We start from the raw sequence: 26,075 nt of genomic DNA, 5'->3' as shown, positions 1-26,075 counted from the left end.
ACACACAGAGAAACTCTGTCTCAACTGAAGAACTACACAGATAATAAATATGTTCAACATTCTTATCTACCAAGGAAATACAAAGTTACATAAATTATAGTTACAGTGGAATTCCATCTCATTCCAGGCAGAATGGCTATTCACAAGAAAATTAAAATAGCAAATGTTGATTAGTATGTACGGCAAATGTAACAATGCATTGCTGGTAAGAATGCTAATTAACTGTCACTATGGAGGATACTGGAGATATGGCTGATGTAGGAAGTCCTTCTGTGTATGTGTTTATTTATTGGCTAATAAATAAAGCTGTTTCAGACAGTGGCTTAGCAGAGTAAAGCCAGACAGGAAATCCAAACAGAGATATATAGAGAGAAAGTAGGTGGAATCAGAGAGACACCATGTAGCTGCCAAAGGAGACAGAATCTGGATCCTTACCAGTACACCACAGGCTTGTGCTAACACACAGATTAATAGAAATGGGTTAATTAAGATCTAAGAATTAGCCAGGAATATGCCTAAGCTATTGGCTGAACAGTATTGTAATTAATAGTTTCTGTGTGATTTTTAGGTCTAGGTGGCCAGGAAACAAATGAGTAGTTTCCATCTACAGATGGTTCAGCAGTGAAGAGCACTGACTGCTCCTTTAGAGGACCCAGGTTCAATTCCCAGCACCCATATGACAATTCACAACTGTCTGTGACTCCAGTAACAAGATATCTGGCACCTTTACACAGACATACACACAGGCAAAATGCTAATGCATATAAAAATAACTTTTTAAAAAGAAAAAACAAAACTGTCACTATGGAAATCAGTATGGAGGTTCTACAAAAAAATTAGCAGCATACATCTGTTATATAACCTAGCTATACTATTTGTGGGTATATATCCACAAGAATCGAAGTAAGTTTACTATAAATACATGGATACCTATGTTTTCTGCTGCACTTTTATCAAATGCCAAGTCACAGAATTAGCTTCTGTGACATACACATGAATGTATAAAGCCAATATGGTATACATAGTCAATAGAGTTTGACTCAGCCAAAGAAGAATGAAATCACAGTGTCTGAAGGAAAATGAGTAGAACTAGAGATTATATTACCTGAAATAAGCCAGTCCCACAATGACAAATATTATATGTTTGTTTTCTTCCCATCTGTGGAATTTAGGACAGAGGGAAAAGGACATGGAATTCAAAGAGAACACCATTAGAGGCTGTGGATGAGCAAAGGGAGGGGAAAGAATTTTAAGAACAGATAATAGCAAATCCAAAATATGTGTATTCATTATGGAAATGAAGTCTATTGCTTTTACAATATACACTAGTTTTAAAAAGGTGTCATGTTTAAAATCTGTGGAAGAATCAGAAATGAAGAATGAAAGGGTAAGCCAAGAGTTCCATCAATTTCATAAAAAGTTAAGTACACTTTTTTTTAATCGCAGATTTTAGCCCAAGTAAGCACCACAACCCAAGAATATTTGGTAGGTCCAAGTTCTTTAGCCCGATTAATATGGTAAATCAAGAGCTGAGCATGTGGCAGTGGCAGATTAAGTTTTCAATGCCTATAATTTATATATGGGTCATTTCAAAGCATGGCATGTAGAACTAGTTCCTATAGTAATATTTTATTTATGTTTTAATAAATAAAGTTTGCCTAAAGATCAGATGGGAGACAGAGGCAGATGGACCTCTATGAGTTCAAGGCCACCCTGGGGTACACAAAATCAATGCTGAAACAAATTCAGGGGGTGGTGGCTCACACTTTTAATCCCAGTAATAAGGATTCACATGTCTTTAATTCTAGCACTAGAGGGAATATAAAATGGGAGGAGAGAGAGGCCTATTCTGTTTAGTCTGTGGTCGCCCAGCCTTGGTAGTCGAGTAAGACTTCTCTAGTGGCTTGGCTGCTTTGCTTTTCTGGTTTTTGGGTTGAACCCCAATATCTGCTACAATTTCCCATACTACTTTAATAACTTGCCCATGCTAAATGGCTTCCTGCACTGAGTAAGTCTGTTACTGACTCAAGCTCCGTATCATTCCACTCACATTGAGAGGAAACTTGAATCTGACGCTCATCACTAGTAGTATGCAAAATTAGAACCTTATTACTGCTGCCAATAAACAATGTATCTGAGAAATTAAACTATGGTTTGAAAATAAGAACCAAACCTTTTCCTCAACGAATTTTCTAGTAAAGGATCCCACAGTAGGCACCTAACACTGATGGGAACTGTAAATACTACGCTGGTCGCTGTTGGGGAAACTGGAAAGTGGACGTGAAAGCAATGGCAGTGACGGAGGACAACTAAGAAATGGACTGTGCTAAACAAAGTAGGGTAAATAGATTAAAGTCAGCAATCACAGCTTCCAAGAATGCTCATTTTTCTTCAAACTTTTCATGTTTGCAACAGGAGAAACAAAGGTTTAAGTGTTATGAAGAAAACAACACATGAAAAGTGACACTGGGAAAAATTAGGAAATAAAATCAGATTTAATCAGATTAAGGAAGTCAGCAAAACCCAGCTTTTACAAGACTGCGGAAGAATCCAATTTCTCTGCTGATCTGGTGCATTCTAAGAAGAGGAAAAAGAAACAATGTTAAACTGGGCATAGCAGCTCATGCTGATACTCTCAGTACTAGGAAGGATGGGACAGAAAGATTAGCCTGGAGTTTAAGGCTAGCCTGGACAACATATGGAGACTGCCTCAAAAACAAACAAACCAAAAACCAAAAACCCTGGGAATGGAGATTTGACTCATTTGTTTAGAGCACTTGGTTCCCAGCATCCACGCTACCTCACAATAATCCCAAATTGCAGTTTTGAGAGATACAAGGTACTAGGCGCTTAAATGGTGTACATACATATACAATATACAAATATAAAACAAAGAAACAAATAAAAATAACCAACCACTTAAACACAAAATGTTAAAAAGTCAAGATGATGGCATCATCCCAGCTCTCAGAGGATCACTGCAATGGCTCAGTAGGCAAAGGCACTTAACATAAAAAGCCTGACAACCTCTGGTAGATCCCTGGAGCCCATGTAAAAGTGGGAGGAAAGAACAAACTCCTTAACACTGCCCTCTAACTTCCATATACATACACACACTCAAAATGCTTTAAAAATAAAAAAGATGAAGACCAAAAACTACCTATTACTAAATATACACTAAAAGTAACAAAATAGATAATAATCACCATAAGAAGATTCCAAACCCTGCATCTACTATGAGACATGGCCCATTTCTGTTATCATTTATTACCACCACCAGACTGACATTCAATTTGCTTAAAATACTGTTCAGTACTTTGGAGTTTTTAACTCACATCTCATTTATTATGTTATGGTATTATAACTGAGTAAACTAGAGAACAGAGTTTAGATATCTAAAATTTCTCAATGAAATTAACTTTAACTTTTCAGTCCTCCTGTTCTTTCTTGAGTCAGACTGCAAGCAGAGTCTCATTTTTGACAAAAAAAAAAGTCTCAGTATTTTATTTTATGGGTTCCTCGCTACAAATGTAGCCAATGGGGTAGCTACCATACTTAGTCTAATTTTTAATTAACCATTCATTCATCAAAGGGCATTTTCACCCTTTAGATATTCACTGCTGTGGATAAAATATACAGAATTCTTGCTTTCAGTTTATGTCAGTGTATATACCTGAAGCAGGATTGATAACATATAATTCTATTTTAATGTGAGGGACACCACTTTTCCAAAGTACCTGCACCGTTTTTCATTCTAGTCAATAGTTCACAAGGAGTCCAAATTCTCCCTAACCTTACCAAACAATTTTCTTTTTTGTTGTTGTTCCTTTTAAAAGGGTATCCAGGTTTATCTTTTATTTACTTGTTCTTATTGCTTTACATTACACTTTCTGCACATATGTATGTGCCCATGATATGAATGTGTAGTCTATGTATGGAGGTCAGAGAACAACTTGCGGGTATTGGTTGTCTCTCTCCCCTACCGCACAGGAACTCAAGGTCATTAGGCTGGCAGCTGAGCAACAGGACCCCAAGTTTGCTTTATTTTTATTTATTTATTTGGTATTTTTGAGACAGGGTTTCTCTGTATAACAGTCCTATTTGTCCTGGAACTAGCTCTTGTAGATCAGGCTGGCCTTGAACTCAGAGATCTGCCTGCCTCTGCCTCCAGAGTGCTGGGATTTAAGGCGTGTACCACCACAGCCTTTTTATCCAGCAATCCCAGCTTGTCCCAAGTTCTCCCTGTTGAGGTTCATCTGTAAATTCTGTACCTCATTATTGTTTTAAATAATCAAGATTCCTTCCAACTTTGGTAGGGAGACGTGCTGTGACAGATTTCAGGTAATCAGGTTCTTTAATCACACTGCTTACTTGCAGCAGGGGAAAATGAATTAGGAGATCTAACAGCAACTCAGTTGCTCCTTAAATAATGGTCACTGCTGTGGGTGGGTGTTGTAGTAATATTTCGTTTGTTTTCAATAAATAAAGCTTGCCTAAAGCTCAGAGAGTAAAACAAACCCACTGGTCAGCCTTACAGACTAGGCAGTAGTAACACACACACCTTTAATCCCAGTAGCCACATTAGTTGCCATAGAAACGGGTGGTGCATGCCTTTAATCCCAGCCCTAGAGAAGGTTATAAAATGGTTATAAAAAGCTCTGAATCGCTTTCTGAGATTCCTGGAGGCAGGATCACCATTTCAGACTGAGGTAGAGGTAAGAGTCTGGCTGCTTTGCTTTTCTGACCCTCAGGTTAAACCCTAATTTCTGTCTCTGAGTTTTTATTAATTGTGCTTTAGGGTATGGTATCTAATGATTTTATCTGTCTAATGATTACTAGAATACTTCAAGAACTTGTCTCTCATTTTTTTTTTTTTTTTTTTTTTGGTTTTCAAGACAGGGTTTCTCTGTGGTTTTTGGAGCCTGTCCTGGAACTAGCTCTTGTAGACCAGGCTGGTCTCGAACTCACAGAGATCCGCCTGCCTCTGCCTCCCGAGTGCTGGGATTAAAGGCGTGTGCCACCACCGCCCGGCTTGTCTCTCGTTTTTGTTTTTGAGAAATACCTAACCAAGTCTTTTGTCTATTTAAAAAAAAAATGGCTTTTGTTGTTGAGATCATCCAGACTAAGATAGCCTCTTCCAACAAAATATGTGGCCTTAAATGTCAATATCACCAAAGTTGAAAACACTGCTATATTCTACTGAGTTATTGCCATGAGATGACAAAATTAAGTTCAAGTACAAGAAAGAAGAGAGGGAGGGAGGGAGTCAGATATAATGGCACGTACCTAAATCCAAGTTCTTGGGATGCTGAAGCAGGAAGATGGCTGTTCAAGGTCAGCCCAGGCTATGTAGTGAAATACTATTTTACAAAAAAATAAAATAAAATAGCTATGTACTACCTACTCACAAAGAGGAAAATATGAACTAAAAAAAATCTTAGAACACACACTCATATTTTCTTTTCCTCTCTTATTATTTTTTGTTGTTGTTGTTGTTTGTTGTTCAGGCATGGTGGCATGCAACTATAATCTAGGTATTTAGGAGGCTAAGGCAAGATGATTTCAGAGTCAAGACTACCCTGGGGGGGGGCTAGAGAGATGGCTCAGTGGTTAATAGCATTGCCTGATCTTCCAAAGGTCCTGAGTTCAATTCCCGCAACCACATGGTGCCTCATAACCATCTGTAATGAGGTCTGGTGCCCTCTTCTGGCCTGCAGACATACACACAGACAGAATATTGTATGCATAATAAACAAATATATTTTAAAAACAAAGACTACCCTGGGTAACTTAGTAAAATCCTATCTCAAAAATGAATACATTCTCTAAAATATTTCCTTTAGTGTCAATTATATAGCAGGTTCAGTAATACATGCCTAAAGTCTTGGCTACTCAAGAGGCTGAGGGAGGAGAAGGATTAAAAGTCAAGGATGGTAATGCTCACACCAGCCCTCAGGTGGATCTCTGTGAGTTCAAGGCTAGACTGGTCTACAAGAGCTAGTTCCAGGACAGGCACCAAGCTACAGAGAAACCCTGTCTCAAAAAACCAAAATAGTCAAGGATGGTATGGGCAAAACAGTTAACTCCACAATATTCAGAAGTTTCATAGCATTCTGGGAGAAGCTAACACTGATTAAGTATACAAATTCCTGTAACTTCAAGCACAGGAGTTTTGGGAGGTGGGAAAGGCATTCTGACAGCCAGAATGTGTGAAGGGCCTAAAGAAGAGGGCTTAAGATGGCTAAGAGCTAGAAGAAAATAGGAGATACTGGTAGGAAAAGTATATAAGGACCAAATCTGAAGGTCTTAACTGGGCATTCAGAGGCTAAGTGCAGCACCTAGGAAGCTATTAAAGCAGGGGAGCATGGTTGGTTTTTGTACAGCAGGGTGTGAAACCCAGGATATTTGCTACAACATACGATATATGTGATTCAACTCTGGTTTAGAATAAACTGTGTAATATGATAAACTTTTAAGGCTATAAGGTCTATTCAGATGAACAAAAGCTGATATATGATGTATATCTAACTTACGTCTCTGCTGAATGTTTAACGTCAAGCTGCTAGCAAATTTAGATAGGTTAGCTTACCATTACCTGTTTTCTGTACTGAAATCCACATTGTAGAAAAGGGAATAGACTCATACCTCTGTCATAGTAAAAGCTGGGGAAATGATTTTGGGTTAAAAGCATGAACACTCTTCAAGGTGAGCTCAGAAAAAACAAACCTTCTGTGGAGCAGAAAGGCAAGGAAAGGACGTGACTGCTCCTGGGTGTGGTGAGGAGAGATTATTATAGATGGGAGGACATCTGGGAGAGTCCAGAGTGGACCAGACCAGACTGCGTTGGGCCAAGGGGGAAGAGAGGGGATAGGTACAGCAGCCAGGAGGCCAAAGGTCCAAACAGGGGCAGGGAACTAAAATGTCTGCGCTGTATAGGGAGGAGCCCCGGGGGGGGGGGGGCGGAAGAGCAGCCCAGCCCCTGGGCTGGAGAGTTCAGAGTAGAGGGCAGGGTATGCCAGTCATGTCCTGTAACAGGTAGGGACCCAGGGATGCTGGGAAACCTGGCAGTCAACACCTAAACATGCTAGGCAAGCACTCACCACTGAGTACTCCTCAGTCTGGATATGCCTTTTTTCTTTTAATTTTTTTTTTGTGCATTGGTCTTTGGCCTACATGTCTGTTTATACGGGGGTGTCGGACCCACTGGAATTTGAGTTGTGAACAATTGTGAGCTGCCATGTGGATGCTGGGAACTGAACCCTAGTCCTCTGGAAGACCAAGAAGCCAGTGCTCTTAACCACTGACTTACCCTGGCTATTTTCTTAATTGGAGAGTGGCAATCTCAAAACAAACAACCCCTTTGAAAAGAGCTAACAATGATCTGCAACATGGTAACAGAAAATACAAAGAATGAAATACCACCACAGTAGCAGCTTTTTCTGAAAGAAACTGCTTTCTATTAATGCTTCCTGAAAGTTCCTTATGTGAGTGAGACGTTCCCTGTAGAACTGACAGGCAGGGAACTAGGAGAAAGGCACCTGATGACCTAAAAAAGCCAATCTAGGTTGGTTGATCTGCTTTGCCTTGGGTTGTTTATGAGCTCAGTTAAATTATCTTCAGAAACTTAACATATTAACTTAATACTAAGACTTAGTAGCTAGGGAAAAAAATTAAGTAGCTCACTTGGAGCTGGCAAGCAGTATGGTGAAAATCTATGAATTCTCACAAAAACATTTAGTATCAGATAAGGTAGGAACTAATCTGGTAACTTCCCTATAGCCTACCCTACCTGACCCTAATCTAAAGAAAAGTGGGCTCCCTGTTATTACTGAGAGTTTATTTCAAAACAAGTACTTACAAAGGTGGGATTTTAATTTTTTTAGACGCAGAAGTTAAGGCTGAAGACATTTAACTGTGCTAATGGTGTGTGGCTAATGAGATGTAATCCTAAATCTTTTCACTCTAGAGATCAAGTTTTTCTACCCAAGGGAAGTGTTAACAAATAGAAGACACTTGGGACTGCCCTTCCCTTCAAACTGAAGGTCTGTTAAGAAAATAAAGTAGTTTACTTCAGTTCTCACAACAGTCACATCCTTCCACACGGTCAGCCTGAGGCCAGGGCTCTGAGGTCCTGACTTGGTAGACTAGGAATTCGTCTCTGTTCAGTGCTCTGACCTCACACTTATGACAGGACCTTAGACACAGATTCTGAATAAGGATCTGCAGAACAAATGCACAAAACAAAGGGAAGGGCAGAAGAAAAAGTTGGTGACAGAGCTGCTTGCACAAGTTCAACTGACTATTGGTTAATGGAACTTGGTCATGGCCCCAAAGAATTCTTTCAATTAACCTTTCTTTGTTGCCTCCACAATACCATCACTGAAATGTAATTCACATACTGTTGACAGAAGTCTGTCTTGCAGGATCCCACAACCATTCAGTCCCAAAGAAACACACAAAGGCTTAACATTAACTATAAACTGTTTGGCCTATTAGCTCAGGCTTACTTTTAACTAGCGCTTACAACTTAAATTAACCCATAATTCTTTTTTTTTTTTTTTTGGTTTTTCGAGACAGGGTTTCTCTGTGGTTTTGGAGCCTGTCCTGGAACTAGCTCTTGTAGACCAGGCTGGTCTCAAACTCACAGAGATCCGCCTGCCTCTGCCTCCCGAGTGCTGGGATTAAAGGCGTGCGCCACCACCGCCCGGCTTAACCCATAATTCTTATCTATGTTTACCCACATGGCTTGGTAACTTTTCCCAGGAAGGCATTCTCATCTTGCTTTCTATGCATCTGGTGGTGACTGCGTCACTCTGCCTTTCCTCTTCCAAGAATTCTTAGTCTGGGTCTGGTCACCTGGTCTATACTTCCTGCCTGGCTACTGGCCAATCAGCATTTTATTAAATGAGTGACGAATCATTACAGTGTACAAAAGCATTATCCCACAGCATTTCCCCACTTTTTTTCAAAACAAGAACTCTGAATCTAATCTCCTTGTTTAGCTTTTTTTCCTGACTATTATCCATAATAACTTGTAACCAACACTCTAAACAAAGACAAAAATCCATAATCCATTTTTTTTTTTTTTTTGGAAATGTGGGTGTAGTTTTCTTGGTTGCTTCCTGATGACTGGGGGCACTAATAAATCCTATGGAGACAGAAAGAAAATTTAGGATTATGGTCAAGTCCTGACTGGAGCATTCTGTCAGGCTGGATCATCTCAGCCAGCAGTCTTGAGGCTGTTCTGGATGTAGAACTGAGAAGGAAACTACAACAGAGGTGCTCTGAATTGTTGGATCATCTGGACCATCTGTTGCCATTGGAGATTTTTCAGGGGGACTTCCCTGGTTATTTTTATTTTTCTTAACCCAGAATGAATTCACAGCCTCTCACTTCCTGTGGAAACAAAAGCAAAACCTCTTCTCCAAAGTAATGCATCTTTTGACTTAAATTTTGAAGTCAAGGCATTTACAAAATATATAGGCTGGATTAATATAGCAGCATTTATAATCAAATGCCTTTTAGCAGCTGCTGCTCCTTTCTCAGAGGTCAAACAATTTGAAGACAACACAATAACATACAGTGTTCAGATTCTCTCTGTATTTTTTATCTTTATGTGGCTTTTTTTTCTTTTTTAATTCTATTTCATTTATTTTTAATTTCTGGATTTTTTTGTTTTGTTTTTTTGAGACAGGGTTTCTCTGTAGCTTTGGAGCCCATCCTGCAACTAGTTCTTGTAGACTGGGATGTCCTCGAATTCACAGAGATCGGCCTGACTATGCCTCCCCAGTGTGGAGAATAAAGGCATGCACCACCACTGCCACCCAGCTTGGTTTGTTTGTTTGTTTGTTTGTTTGTTTGTTTTTTGAGACATGGTCAGGGTTTTTCTGTGTCTCTTTGGCTGTCTGGTATCTCACTCTGTAGCACAGGCGCTGGAATTACAGACGTACACTACCACACCGGGCTACTCTATTTCTTTTTTAAGGACTTTCTATATCCTTTTTCTTTTCTCTCCCAAGCCTACATTTTTAAACCCACTGGAAATAGTTTAGAGGTTTTGTTTCATCTGAATCTGTCTTTACTGTATATATCGTTTTCGGACCACGAGTCTTTAACCTGCTGGTGGCTGGCTCCTCCATCCCTCAGCTTTTTGAGTCTTTCTGAGTGGTGGGGTACTGGTGGGAGCCACATTTATTGCCACAGCTCTGGAATTTCTAGGTCTGTGTCACTACCAAGAAGCCTGATGGCAGAACCTCCTAAAAGAAATGCACAGGAAGTTGAGTTAGGAAGCCTGTCTTAAAGGAGCCGTGCCTCTGCTTGCCTCCAGCAAACAGAGTCTACTGGAGTAAAGACAGTTACTAAGAAGCTGCACTTGACTCTGTTCTCTGTATAGACCCCCCCCCCCTTTTTTTAAAAGCTTTCTCAGGCTTTATGTGGAAATTCTTGCCAAATGTTTGGGTACCATTATTCCATAGCAACATACCATATAATTTACTCACCTAAATACAATGCAGTGAGTTTTTATGACTGCTACCCTCTAACTGCAGGTGACTTTCATCACCACAAACAACAGTCCTAGTCCTAAAGCATTTCCCCCATTTTCTGTATCCTAACTCTTAACAATCAATAATTACTTTGTCTTCATTGGGTTACTTATTCCAGATGTTTAACACTATGATATTATGAAGTATCTATTTGTGTATCACCACTGCCCCAACACATCTTCCAAAATCTTTGGAATTTCTAGACAATAGTGTCTTTAGAACCCAAGCATGGTAACATTTACTATACCTACAACTGAACAATCAGGAGGCTAAGGTAGGAGCATATTAATTTTATAAATTGGAGGCCAGTCTGGGCTACAAAGAGAGACTGTTCTCAGAAAGACTGTTAGCCAGGTGTGATTGCACAGGTCTTTAAGCCCAGCAAGATCTTTCTAAGTTCAAAGCCAGTCTGGTCTATATAGCAGTTCCAGGACAGAGAGAGATCCAGTCTCAAAACAATAACAACAAAACAAGCAAAAAAAAAAAAAAAAAGAATGCTATTAGAATGATTATAAGACGAGAGTGGCTGGGGAGCCCTATGGTGAACTTAGAGATCTGGGGCTTAATTTTATCACTACTATTATTTGCAGAACTGTTAATCAAGCCCAGAACCTTATATATAAGCTTTATCCCAGTCACAGGGCAGAGCCTTTTCAACTTTACCTCCCAATCTCTGGGCAAGAGAGAATGCGGAAGTGATTACCAACCACTTAATCGTGCCTAGGTAAAAGATGTCTAAAGAACAACTCCAACCCTAACAACAACTATCTGGTATGTTTTAGGAGCTGAATGTGTAGTAGTACCTAGAGGTTAGCACACTGGGAAATGCCATGGAAGCTCTGTGACCCTTCCGACATAACTCTTCTATTTGGCTGTTCAATTTTAGCCTTTTAGTATTTGTAATTGTTTCCCTGAACTTTGTGAGCTACTAAAGTTATTCAACCAGAGAAGGGTAGTCATGGAAATCTGGATTTATCGCTAGCTGATCAATCAGAAGACCACAACCTGAATCTGTAAACAGCATACGAAAAGTGGTAAGCAATCTTATGGGACTAAATCCTAGATAGCTTCTGAAACTGATTTAGAGAACATCTAGCTGATGGTTTCTAAAAAACTGCTTGAGATTAACACTAAAGATTTCCCCTCTAAATTGGGAAATCCTCCAAATCTGGTGTCAGAAATATTGAATGTTGAGCAGTTTTGCCATATCTTTCTATTTGTAAATGGGACCTTACTTTTTATTTAGACAGAAAGGGGGGAAATGATGTGGCATGTCCTTCTGTATATGTGTTGCTTTTATTGGTTAATGAATAAAGCTGCTTTGGCCTATGGCAGGGCAGATGGATGAGATATGAAGAGAGAATAGGTGGAGTCAGGACGACACCATGTAGCTGCCAAAGGAGGAAGATGCCCTGAACCTTTCCGGTAAGCCACAACCTCGTGGCAATACACAGGTCGACAGGAATGGGTTAATTTAAGATTAAAGAGCTAGCTAGAAATACGCCTGAGTCATCACCCAACTCATCAGTGTTGTAGCTAATATAGTTTTGGTGCGATTATTTGGATCTGGGTGGCCAGGTAATGAAGTTGCAGTCTCCGTTTACGTTATGGCACCAATGTGGGCCAACTACATCCACATAAAACCCGACAGAGCTTAGAAAGGAATTCTAGACATAAAAGAACAGAAATGCTTCTTGTAGCAGCATTTTTTTTTCAGATTGGCTCTGTTGACTGGGGGTAAGTAGAGGCAGCTCCTTTAAGAGCAGGCTTCCTGGTTTGTACTGCTAGTATGAATAACTGGCTCTTTCAGGAGGCTGAGCACTTAAATGGAGTCTGTGAGGAAAATGTGACAAATTGCTTAATGGAGACATGGACCTATGTCCCTGGAGCTGGGGTGGTGAGCAAGGCTCGCACAGGTGGAGAACAAACCTCTGCCATGCTGAATTGGGCAAATAGACAAAGCCACACACGTGTTAAGCATTAAAAAAAAAAAAGGTACTCCTGGTCAGAAAAAAACTACAGAATTACGTTAAGGCAGATTCGGATGAAAAAAGACCTCTGAATGGATAAATGCACATGGGCGCAAGAGAGAACAGTCATAGATTAAAGATAATAAAATATTAAAAAGAGAGTAAATAAAAAGTCACATAAAGATGGAAAATGTATGTTATTGTATTTTCTTTGAATTTTTTTGACTGTGAATGAGCTAAGTACAGAGTGACATTTCACTGTATGGGGTGCTAAGCTAAACCAACATATATATTTTAAAGTTATCTTGACTTCAAAGTTTGAATAAAGGATATGTTACTTTGGAAAAGAGGTTCTGCTTTTGTTTTCACAGAAGATGAGAACCTGTGGGTTCCTTCCAGACTAATGTGGTTTGAGGGAAAAAGACCCTCTCTGCAAAAAAAAAAAAAAGTCTCTGTGAACCCTAGAAATACTTCACCCAACATACAGAAAGCAGTTGGAGAAAACAACACCCAAATTCCCAAAATGATCATTTCTAAATATTTGTTTTTATTTAAAGGGGGTTGATTATAAGTGTTAAATGGTCATAGTAAATTTCTTTTTAAAAAAAGGGAGGGTATATGATATAAGGATGAATATTTTACATTGGTATGGACTTTGGTTTATTGATACAAATGTAAGATCAATTTTGTTGTATGTATATTTCTACTCTTGGTTAAGGTATTATGTCTATACAGCTCATTTATAATTAAAAATTATAGATTAATAGATAGTCATTTATAATAGTCAAACTTGTAGTCATGTTAGTTAGGTGTTCTAGATATATAGAGATAGCTGGGCGGTGGTGGCGCATGCCTTTAATCCCAGCACTTGGGAGGCAGAGGCAGGCAGATCTCTGTGAGTTCGAGACCAGCCTGGTCTACAAGAGCTAGTTCCAGGACAGGCAGGCTCCAAAAAACCACAGAGAAACCCTGTCTCGAAAAAGCAAAAAAAAAAAAAAAAAAAAAAAAGAATTAGATATATAGAGATATATTTCAGATAATTTTCAAACCTTTTAAAGACCTACAGACTACAGCCTTTTAAATGTTTTAAGAAGTTAACACTTTTCTAAACAATGAGACATGTCTGCTTCTGGCAGCAAAAATTACTTCAGAGAGGTTGATGGTCACTGAAGAAACTCATTAATAATTTGTCTTCAATGTGACAAGGCTAGTCATTTGGGCAAAAATATTGTTCCTGCCTGGACTGCTTTATGGTATGCTGTATGAACTGGACATGTAGGACCCATAGAAAAGTGACTGCTGAACTTTCCAAAAGATGGGATGGTCCTTCAGGGTTCCTGCTTCACAGATGAAACTTCCAGACATTCTGCAGGACATAGAAGAAAGCAACTGTGAACTTTGTCATTTCAAGGCAACATAGATCTTGACATTTCCTGCTTCGTGGAAAAGTCTGTTGGATACTATGGACCTGTAGGCTGAAGATGGATGCCCCAACATTACAGAACTTTGGGTGACTGTCCAGACAGCAAGATGTCTCTGTCAATTCTAAAGTTTTGCAAGTTGTTTACAATGTACTTCCTGTTTACTTAGGTATGTTATATCCTTCTGGAGTCTTTGAAGAGTTGAAGATATAATTTTCCTTAGTTATAATAAAAGGTAAATTAGATATGAAACTTTCCAGATACAAATAGGCTAAATATTAAAGAATAATTCTTGCTTGATACTTGTTTTGTTATATGTAATTTTACTGTATAAAATGACTTTTTATTAAGACAGAAAAGGGGAGATGATGTGGCATGTTCTTCTGTATATGTGTTGCCCTTATTGGTTAAATAATAATAAAGCTGCTTTGGTCTATGGCAGGGCAGAATATAGCCAGGATGGAAGAGATATGAAGAGAAAATAGGCAGAATCAGGGAGACGCCATGTAGCTGTCAAGGGAGGAAGACACCCTGAACCTTTCTGGTAAGGCACAGCCTCGTGGCAATATACAGATTAGAGATTAGATGGGTTAGTTTAAGATTAAAAAGCTACCTAGAAATATGCCTGAGTCATTGCCCAAACAGTGTTGTAACTAGTTTCTGTATGATTATTTGGGTCTGGGGGGGGGGCCAGACAACAAAGGTGGAGCCTCCATCTACATAGGACTGTGTGATTTTTTTTTCCAATTGACTTCTTACAGGAAGCATAATGTTTTCAAGGTTATATATCCATACTGTTATTTTACCAGCAGTCATCCCTAGACTATGACTCTAACCAAAATGCCAGCTGTTGCTTCAGATTTATCTGATTATAAGAACAAGATTTTCCATTATGCTCAAGCTATTTAGAGCTGGGTCAGTTCAATAAAACAACTATATAATCTAAAATCAGTTTCTTCTGCTTGAAGTTATCAGGTAACTTTAAATTTTAACATCACCAAAAGACCCCAGTAGCCTTCTAAACAGTAGAGAGCCAAAAACAAAAACAAAAACAAACAAACAAAAAAAAAACCCTTTGGTTTTCACAATATGGTATGACTGTAACTACATAAAAGTACTAGATTAACATTTTGCTTCTTTTTCTACACTACCAAAAGTTAAAAGCAGCTAGAGGCAGGATAGATAGTAATAAGATAGGATCACCTACAATGACCATGCAGCTCTGAAAGTAAATAAATTTACAGAAGTACTCCTTGGAGGAACCACAAACATACCATTTAACCAAACCAGGCATTAGGAGCACCAGTAACAATGTTAGCTGACACAGCACAGCTGGGAAAGCAATAATGGAGGGACACCAAGACAGTATACAATGTCTTCCATTTTTGTAAAGGGAAGAATTTGTTTTGATTCAAGGTTCAAGGGATACAGTCCCCCATAACAGAGAGCATGATGGCTAGAATAAACTCAGTAGGCAGCAACCAGAAAATTTACTTTTCAGTATTAGAAAGTAAGTCCATAATCAAATTAGTAAACATTTGATCATCAAAGGATTCTGGTGATTGTTAATAAAAATTCAATGAAGTTCCAATAAATTTAAATTAATCTTACAATTTAAAAACAAAATACAATAACGACAACAACAACAACAAAAAACAACCAGGGTCTTCTTATATATTCAAGATTGGTTTCAATAGGTTCCACTCTCTGGGATCCTGAGTGCTGAGATTACAGGTGTGCATATCACACAGAGTTTACATTAAGTTTAAATTAAATTTAATTTACAGTAAAAGCAGTAAGCAAGCAAATTTTGTTTTGGTACTAATTAATACAAAAAATTTAACATTTTCAATAGTCAAGCTACTTATATTACCAACAAATGTCTACGACCTGAAAATCAGCATGGATACTAAACAGTATTATAAATGTTAAACAGTAAACAGTACTATAAATGAGTTATAAATGTTTTCTGAGTCTGGAGAGATGGTTCAGTGGTTAAGAGCACTGGCTGATTTCTACCCAGTTCAATTCCCTGTAACTCCAGTACAAGGCAATCTGATGACCTTTTCTGGCCTCTGTAGACATCGCACACATGTGGTAGACAGCCTATGTTCAGGCAAAACACCCATACACATAAAATAAAATTTTAAAAAAAGGGAACTGTTTTCTGGTTAAACTTACAATCTTGTGGGAAAGCAGCAACAAAAATCTACATAAAAGCATTAAGCCTAGCAGTGGTGGCACAGGCCTTTAATCCCAGCAGTCAGGAGACAGAGGCAGGTGGATCTCTGAGTTCGAGGCCAGCCTAGTCTATAGAGTTCCAGGACAGTCAGGGCTTCACAGAGAAACTCTATTTAGAAAAAATAAAAACAGACTGATGATCCGAGTCTGATTCCTCAAACCCATATGATGGTAGAAAGATACAATCAGGTCTTTCTGACTCTATCTCACAAGCCTTCTGTGGCAAATAAGTACCATGTATACACGTACTCATACACACAAGATAAAGGTAGACTGTTCTTCTAAAGAGTCGGTAGTAATTATAAGTGATAGTTATCTGTAACAAAGCAATGCTAATAAACATGATTATAAGAGTGCGGTTCACTGGCCCGGGGGTCCTCAGACTTTGAACTCAGAGATCTGCCTGCCTTTGCCTCCCAAGTGCTGAGATAAAGGGCTTGCCCCAGCATGCTTGATGGGACATTTTAAAAGAATTTTCAAGGTCAAAACTATCTTCCTGGAAAAAAAAAACAAAAAAAAAAAAACAACATTAATAATGTGTATGTTGATGTTATGGGTGTACCTATGTATGTTAACACTGCACTGAGGCAAAGGGTTAAAACTGCTACTGCTCTAACATGTATTAAGATAAACCAGCATTATGCTGTTTATATATAGTGCATTATATTTCAGTGAGGCCAGTTTACTGAAGAATGTCCTTGGGGCTGGAGAGATGACTCAGCAGTTAAGAACTCTGGCTGCATTTCCAGGACTTAGGTTCAATTCTCAGCGCCCACACAGCTGCTCAGAACCATCTGCCACTTGTCTTAGAGGATCTAACACCCTCTTCTGGACTTCAGCAGCACCAGGCATGCACAGTGCAGACTACATGCAGACAAAACACCCATACTCCTTATTGCCAGGCACAGTAGCACACACCTTCAAGCTCTGCACTTGGATTTTGAGGCCAGCCTGGTCTACATAGTGAGTTCCAGGCCATTGAGGGTTACAGTATAGCAAGTTACTAGTCAGTCAAGACTACAAAAGCGAGAGCCTGCCTCAATAAATAAACACACACACACACACAGAGAACATTTATCAATTAAATACTGACCTTTCCTTTCAATTACATGACAAAACAGGAGTATACACAAATGACTCCTGCAGCAATATCAGCTTCTACAGTCAAATGTAGAAAAAGTACTTAGGCAATTAAGTTGTGAATTGAATTAATCATTTTTTCAAGAAATACCATTTTAACTTGAAAAAAATGACAGAGGAATTACAGTTATTTTGATTCAGTGTCTAGCAGATGTTTTAAATAATGAGCAAAGTAAGCCTATGGCTTAAAGGAAAACAATTTACAGTATTTGCTGCTAATGGTTAAGATTTGGGCATTTGGAAGATCTGAACAACTTCATTTGGTTTTGTCAGTGGAATGTTTTCCGGGGGCTGTATTATATATATATATATATATAGTATCTATAATTAAGTATCCTGAAAAGGTAAATGCTTTTTTCCAAACACTTACCTGTATGCTAAATTCAGAAACTGATGTGGAAATCCACTGTCTTCTCTTAAACCAGATATCAAAGAGATATGAAAAAGATGTTAAATATGGACATTCTTCTCATTAAATAATTTTGGTTTGGGAAAGTAAGTTATTTTCCACTAAAATTTTTATATTCATACAAAATAACTTTGAGGAGTTGGTTCTCTCTTTTCCAGCACATGTGTCTCAGGGACTGAACCTAGATCACCAGGCTTGGTAGCTAACATCTGCCCACCCAGTTACCTTGCTAGGTAGGTGGGTCTATGAGTTCAAGGTCAGCCTGGACAACAGAGTTCCAGGAATGCCAGGGCTACACAAAGAAACCCTGTCTCAAAGAAACCAAACAGCAACACACATACACACACACACAAAATATTTAATTTCTAAAAATGGAAAATAGTGAAAGACAAATAAAAACTAAGACTCCTTAATGAGTCTCAAACTTCAAACATCTACAGACTTTTAAAGTAAAACACAAATTGCTGGGGTTGGAGAGATAGCTCTGTGGTTAAGAGTACTGGCTGCTCTTTTAGAAGAGCACACCCACATAGCAGCACACATCTGTCTGTAACTCCAATTCTAGGGAATCTGGCACCCTCACACAGACAGACATGCAGGCAAAACACCAATGCACATAAAATAAACCTTGTTTTTTTTTTTTTTTTAAAGCAAACCTTAAAACAAACCCACATATTGTCCTTATCTTTAGTTTTCTCTCTTCCTCCTCCCTGGTCTCATTGTAGCCTAGGCTGACTCATGATAATTCTCCTGCCTCAGCCAAGCCTGGTGAGAAAAGCGAGTCCGATTGCCTGGACTGGAGTTACAGATGGCTGTGAGGAGTCATGTGGGTGACAGGAACGGTACCAGGTTGAAGATCAGCCAGTGCTCTTAACCACTGAGTCATCACTCCAGCCTCAGAAAATACTTCAAATTCATACTGGTTAGCACCCATCAGGATTTTCAGGTCATAAACATTTGCTGGTAAGATGAGCAGTCTGACTACTGAAAATGCTAACCGTTTATATGGGATTCTAAGCATGTGCCACCACAGCCCGGCTCTGTTGTGTTTTTTGGTGCCACTCAAAAACTATTGTCACAGTAGTGTCTAGCAGATGAAAGGACTCTCACTGAACACTGACTTTACCAAATCTAAATGGAAACAGGGTGTGCTTTTTAGTGTTCAAAGTTTCAAGTGATACAAAATTCCAAACTCTGTGCAGAAAGAAACAGTAATGACTAACCTACAAAAATGTTAGCAATGCTTTCAAACAAAACCTTTTGACCAAAATTGAGATTTGTATAAGGCTAAAAAGAATTAAGATAGTGGAGTATAAAAATTACATAAGGTTTTGATACACCTGAGTTAAAATCACTCCCTTGACTGTTAAGGCATAAGCACAACTTCTTTTTAATTTCTAAGATTGAGGTAAATGAGTTTTAAACATACCTGTAATATTGGTGCTTAAAAAGCTCCTTCAAATAAGTTCCTGCCTCTGTGACAAAACTAAACCAGAAGGCCCCAAACAGCAATGCAAGTCAAAACTGATCATACACTCTCATTCAGTACAGGCCTCCAGTAAATGACCACTCCCCAGAAAACAATGAAAATATTTTAATTAATCACATATACTGTCAGGGATCAATATTTTACAACTATCTATGGAGCTGGAGAGATGGCTTAGCAACTAAGAGTTAAGGTCTTCCAGAGGACCCAGGTTTGATGCCTATCCCCTACAAGATGGCTTACAACCACCTCTAACTCCAGGGCATCTGACACCATGTACACGGCATACATAAAAGCAGACAAACATCCACCCGCATAAAATAAAAATACTAAACAAAACAAAAACAAAAAAACCCCAAATATCATTTAAGCAGGGTGTAATGGTTTACGTCCTTAATCCCAGCACTTCAGAGATAGAGGCAGGCAGATCCCTGTGCATTCAAGGCTGGTCTGGTCTACATAGCAAATTCCAGGTCAGCTAGGGGCTATACAGTGAGATCCTGTCTCAAAAACAAAAACACCCTCCAAGGGAACAATTACATCAGAAAGCACAAAAGTTTGGGCTCAACTGTCTACAAAAACTAAATCAAAACAAACAACTACCTATGCATTTTTCCTAAAGCTGTTTCAGTCCTTCAAAATCATATTCACATTCTTCCCAATAGTGCATATTCATCTAATCATGAAACAAACACTTAACCAGTAAACCATAAAAAACAAGGCCATCTTGACATATATAATATATATTTAATTTATCTTTATGTGCACTGGTGTTTTGCCATGGGTGTCGGATCCCCTGGAACTGCAGTTACACAGACAGTTGTGAGCTGCTATGTGGGTGCTGGGAACAGAACCAAGTCCTCTGAAGAGCAGTTAGTGCTCTTAACCACTGAGCCATCTCTCCAGCCCCTTGATATTTTAAGAATATTATCAATGAAGCAATTCTGAAGTCAGTTGCCTTATAGACCAGAAAAACTGATAGGATGCTAAAACAATAATTTAAATCCTAGATACAGTTCTATGAGATAGCTCATATTGTTTTATGCTTGGACTATTATTTGAAGAATTAGACAGTAGTTATTTTAAGCACAGTAAATATGTTCCAAGATTTGTGATGAGAGAGGTCAGTCTCTAAAGTTACTAAGACTTAATAGCTTAGCAATGTTTTTCACTCTGTATACTTTGAGTCAACAAGGCTATTTCCCAAAAATGAAACAGCCCATCACTGTTACTTCTTCATATTTTATACTCAAAATTGTGTTGTATATTAATACTCATAATTAGCAAAAGTTGTTTTCCAAGATCTAATTACTTTTCTAACATAGTTATACTCTATTTGAACCTGCAAACTTTTAGAATTTTTATAAAAACTTTGAAAGTTTATTAGAAATGTTACAAAACAATCCCTCTCTAAGCAGAAGAGCTTAACTTGCTTGTGCCTGGCAAACCTCACTGACAGTGTGGTCACTACCCATTTCCTACATTGTGCTGTATACGGACAGCCTTCTCTCTTCTACTCTCAAACTGGTACTAGACGATCCTCCAGCACACTACAGGAAGAGGTCGAGTTTTGTGGACATCATCTGATAACTCCTTTAACATTATTTCAAATAGATACAGAGACTTCCTTTGACTTCTGTACTTTCAAGAAAGCATGACTGTATTTTTGGAGGAGTCAGAATGATATACCAAAAGGTACTAATGAATATTAGATAGAAATTTATGAATCATAAAATTATGACTTCAGAAGAGTAACATCATTGTGCCCAAATTGTCCTCCAACAAGCAATTCCCCATTGACTCTTCAATGTGACACAAAGTGCAGAGTAACATGTGATATAGACACACAGAAAAAAAAACATAAAAACCACACACAGCAAATAAGGGAGCAAGAGATCCAACCACACTGGATCTACACACAGTAGACTCCCCTCTTCCTTCAACAAAAAAGATAAATTGTTCAGTGAGTTGTCAGCATCTCACTAACACTAATGTACCAATGTCCACAGCATTCATGAAGCAAATGTCTAGTACTGCTAGTTTTGTAGATGAAAAGAATCCTAAGACTTAAATGATTCTTCCAAGGTCACACACAGTTAGAGACCAGGTAATATTATATTAAGTTGTCAGATTTTATACTCATTATTTCTAATCAACCTCTTCCTCAAAATGTAACAACTATCTCACTCTATATGCTGTTGTATATTTACACATACACTGTCTAATAAGGTAGCTACCAGCTGTCTGAGACTATTAAACACTTAAGATACAGCTGGTCTAAACAGAGAAATACTGTGATGGTAAAATGGAATTTGAAAATGTAGGAAAAAAATCATGTGAACTATTTCATATTTTAGGCACAGACTAATGTTAAGATGACATTTAGGATATCCTGGGCTAATAATCGTTATACGGCAATAGCTTTGCCTCCCTCAAAACATAAATATTAAGATCAAACCAAAAGCAGTAATTTCTTTATATTTGTTACATTCTACATAGAGTACATATGTAACACAATGTAGTAACTATATCTGGAGGAGGAGAAAGTGCACATACATGTTTTGGAGAAATAAAAGCATGTAAGTGGCAAATACAAGTAATAGACTTGTATTCTAAAAGTAGTAAAAGATGTTTTTGTGTCATTATAAGTGCACATAATTTTAGAAGCTTTTTGCTTTCTTTTGCGTACTGGGCAGCCTCATAATGCCATAATTCACCACTGAACGACACCCACTTAGGTGATTTTGAGCAAGTCATAAAAGTAAAATTTTTACTTAATCATATTTGTAGATGGAAAAATGAAAATATTCTAATTTCTAATACATATACATGGATTCAGTCATCAAAGAGTAGGTACAGATATTATGATCCCCAAATATGCTTATATGCTTTTTTAAAAATTTCCACTCTTTTTTAAAAAAATATTTATTTATTATGTATACAATATTCTATGTGTATGTCTGAAGAGGGCACCAGACCTCATTACAGATGGTTGTGAGCCACCATGTGGTTGCCGGGAATTGAACTCAGGACCTTTGGAAGAGCAGGCAATGCTCTTAACGACTGAGCCATCTCTCCAGCCCCCCAATATGCTTTTATATTTAGTTTTAAACTTCCTATTATAGTAGCCAAGTAGATTCATTATTTAATCTTTTAGAGACTACAGTGGCAGGAAAAACATAGTAAAGCTACATTTTTTTAAAGAATAATTTTAAAGCAGGGCAAGGTGGCATATGCCTGCATCCCAGCTGGGAGGGCAGCTGGGATGACCAAGCACAAAATAAAAAAATACAACAGTGTGGCAGGTTGGACATGGTGGCACATACCTGTAATTTTATCATTCAGGAGGATGAGGGAGAAGGATTGAGAGTGTAAGGCTTTCCTGGGCTACAGCTACATAGTGAGACCCTGTCCAAACTAAAAGAACAAGAGGGAGGGGTGAAAGGGGTCGAAGGGGAGAAAGTAAGTCTGGCAACCCTACAAAAAAATCTAACATTTCATATCACCTAGCATCTCTTTCTTGATTTGTAACCAAAAGAAATAAAACTGTCACATAAAAATGTGTACACAAGCTGGGCGGTGGTGGCGCACGCCTTTAATCCCAGTACTCGGGAGGCAGAGGCAGGCGGATCTCTCTGAGTTGGAGGCCAGCCTGCTCTACAAGAGCTAGTTCCAGGACAGGAACCAAAAACTACGGAGAAACCCTGTCTCGAAAATCAAAAAAAAAAAAAAAAAAAAAAAAAAAAAAAAAAGAAAAAGAAAACAAATGCTCATATCAGTATGTAACTAACAAGGTTAATGATGTGTCCATGAAGATGAATGCATACACACAAGCTGATCTAACTATATACAGAAATATTATTCAACCCTATGAAATATTCTTGATATAGTATGGATGAACCTTCAAGGTAGGTAGCCACAAAGTATCATAAATGTACATTCTGTTTACACGAGTCATTCAGAATGGGCAAATGAAACACTGCTTTTTGGCCTGGAGTGGCTGAGAAAGAGGATCACTACTAACGACTATGTCAGGGGTTCTTTAAAGAGTAGCAAAAATCCTTAGTAACTTTGGTGCTGACTGCACAACTATGTGAGCATATTAAAAACCACTTTATATTGGTGAACTGAGTGTTATGTGAATCACATTTCAATGAACCTGTTAAAAATACATAGCAAAAGAAAGGAATTAGAAGCCAGGCCAGGAGGCAGAGGGCAGATGGATCTCTGAGTTCGAGGCCAGCCTGGGCTACAGAGCAAGTTCCAGGACAACCAGGGCTGTTACACAAAGAAACCCTGTCTCAAAAGAAAAAAAGAAGGAAAAAAAAAAAAAAAGGAATTAAGAGATTGGTTGGTTACATGATACTTTTTCTGAATTTCTAAACTTTGTGGTATTTATCAGTTTTATAGTTTCCTAATTTGTGCTTTTTACCTATTCTAAATATTCATATTAGTACAAAAAAAACCCGTAGTTCTATGTGTAAATTTAATGACAACTATGAATTGTATATTTAAAAAGTTGACTTTTATGACATGTAAAATTACTCTAATAAAGATGCTAAATTTGAAAACTGAGAGATGGGTCAGTGGTTTGGCTTCAAGCACCCACATGGCAGCTCACAACTGTCTATAACTCCAGGTTCAGGGGATCCGACACCCTCCTCTGGCCTCCCTGAACACCATGCACATACACGGTGCACATACATACAAGGAAGACAAAACACCCCTACGAATGAAATCAATTTACAAAAAAGATTTTAAATTTCTACTATAAGAATTAAGAAAAATAGGCTGTATTGACCTTCAAACACGCTCTAAACAGTCATACACACCATGGGGCACGCAGTCCTAACTAGTACAACCAGCTAAAACAGCACTAAGTACGATAAAAGACTGAATGGCACTTTAAGAAGTGCACAAAAGTTGCTATATCAATCAGGCAAATGCTCACGTTCAGAAACAGACCACAGCAACATGAAGATCAGTCACAAAAATATAGGGGGATAAGACATTTTAGCACTTTCTCTTCAAAGCTAAACTCTTGACTCAGAATGGTTTGTGTGAAAGAAAATATAAACAGGCTCCTAAAAAAATTCCCAAAGCTAAAGAAAAGGGTTCATAGAAGCGCGTACGCGCGCTCACACACACATACACACAGTGGGGAGAATCTCTGTGTTTAATACATCGAACCTTGGAAGCAGCTGTGTCTAAGACAATGAAGCCTTCTTTCCCCCCTTTTAAACTACGCGATGGTGTCAATCCGAAGACCACCCGATTCCACCACTGCCACCACTACCAAGAGGTGGAGGGAAAGGATCCCTTAGACTAGAGGGTGACAGCTCTGGATAACCCTTTGGACTTTCTATGTAAGAATGCGGTTACTAGTCTCTTCTCAAGAGAGGGGTAGAGATTTGTGGAGCAGCTCAAATAAGGGGGATCCTTTTCCTGGAAAAGGGTACACCGTGGGGCCACATCTTGAATCAGCTAGGACCAGAGTGAAAGCCAGGCCGCTGGAAGGCACTGTTAGCATCACCAGGACCGCCTCTCGTGGCGCGGGTGTCTTTTTCAACGCAGAAGTTGACTCCGGTAGTTTGGACGTTGGGGTTAAAAGAGAAGTCGGGGAGCTCAGGAACAAACGCCTGCATGTAGAGGCGCCGCAGGCCCGGGGAAGTTACGGAGGTCGCCGCTCGCTCCCACGCTGCCCTCTGCCCGCAACGCCCGGCGTCGGGGCCCGAGCGAGCCGGAGCCTCCGCCGCGGTTGATCCCCCCCCGGCCGCCCGTGCCGCGTCTAGCCGGCTCGACAGGGCAGGCCTAGGCCGCGCCCGGCGGGCCCGGGCGCTGTCGCCGGCAGAGGCGGAGCAGGCCCGGCACAAACTTCCCGGCGCGGCGCCCGCGTCACGGCCGCCAGTCCGCCCGCCCGCCCGCCCGCCCAGCGCCATGCCGGCCGCCGCGCCCGCCCGACTCCGCACGCACCCCGTGTCCCGCCGGGGCCGGAGGCCGCGGACCTCACTGTACCTCTAAGTCGCGGCCTTTGTTCTTGAAATTCTTGAGCCGTTGGTTGTCCAATTTCTCGTTGTCCGCCATGGCCGGGTCGGCGACTCTCCCCCCTCCCCGCCCGGGCCCCGCGGGATCCGCCCCAACCACCGCGCCGCACCGACGCTCCCAGGAAGCCGGCCGCCGCCTGCGCCGCCCGCCCGTCCGTCCGTCCGCTCCCTTCCTCTCGCCCGGCCTCCGCGGCCTCCACTCCCCGGCCGGCCGCCCCCTCCTGTCCCGAGCCCCGGCACCACAGCAGCTCCGGCGAAGACGACCGCGGGGCCGGCGGCGGCGGCAACGGCGGCGGAATGTGCTGCCGGCTGAGAGGGGGAGGCTGCCTCGATCTGAGGGCCCGGCTCTGCGGCCACGCCCATCGCCGCCAGCCCGCCTCGCCGATTGGCCGGCCGGGCTCCGGCGCGCTTGGCCAATCAAAAGGGGCGATGGAAAAGCGGGGGCGGAAGCGCAAAAGGAAAGGGGAAGGGAGAGTCTGGGACAGGAAAGGGTCGGGGCGGAGGGGCCGGGGCGGGGAGGAGCCTCGTGCGGAGGGAGAAACCGGAGGAAGCCGAGGAGAGGCGGGGCCGGCAGGGGGCGGGGTCGCCAGGATCGAGCCGTCCCGTTTGTGGCGGTTCGTGGTCTGGGTGGCCTTGGATGTTGGGATTCTGGACTCCTTTCTTTTCTCCTCCGGTGTTACTTGAGCGCTTCATTCACTCTGGAAAGCAAAGAGGTGTGTCCAAGCTCCACGCGCGCTCCCAAACAAACCCTTAGCCCTGTTCTGGGGCGTCCCAGGGCCGGGGCGTCGGGGCTAGGACTGACTGGGGTGACATGCATTCT

At 40.2% G+C, this 26,075-nt stretch overlaps 1 protein-coding gene across 1 annotated transcript in view; it reads right to left on the bottom strand.

Annotated features, from left to right (window-relative positions):
* Nucleotides 1-25,595, bottom strand: part of Kpna4 (karyopherin subunit alpha 4) — a 66,982-nt gene extending 41,387 nt beyond the window's left edge. The window contains exon 1 of the mRNA XM_057756903.1: nt 25,227-25,595. Coding sequence (XP_057612886.1) covers nt 25,227-25,295 — 69 coding nt within the window. The 5' untranslated portion in view covers nt 25,296-25,595. The remainder of the gene's footprint in view (nt 1-25,226) is intronic.
* Between the last annotated feature and the right edge of the window lie 480 nt (nt 25,596-26,075).

Source organism: Chionomys nivalis, chromosome 24, assembly GCF_950005125.1.
Source record: "Chionomys nivalis chromosome 24, mChiNiv1.1, whole genome shotgun sequence".
In the NCBI taxonomy this organism is placed as follows: domain Eukaryota; kingdom Metazoa; phylum Chordata; class Mammalia; order Rodentia; family Cricetidae; genus Chionomys; species Chionomys nivalis.
This window is presented reverse-complemented; position numbering and strand designations above follow the sequence as displayed.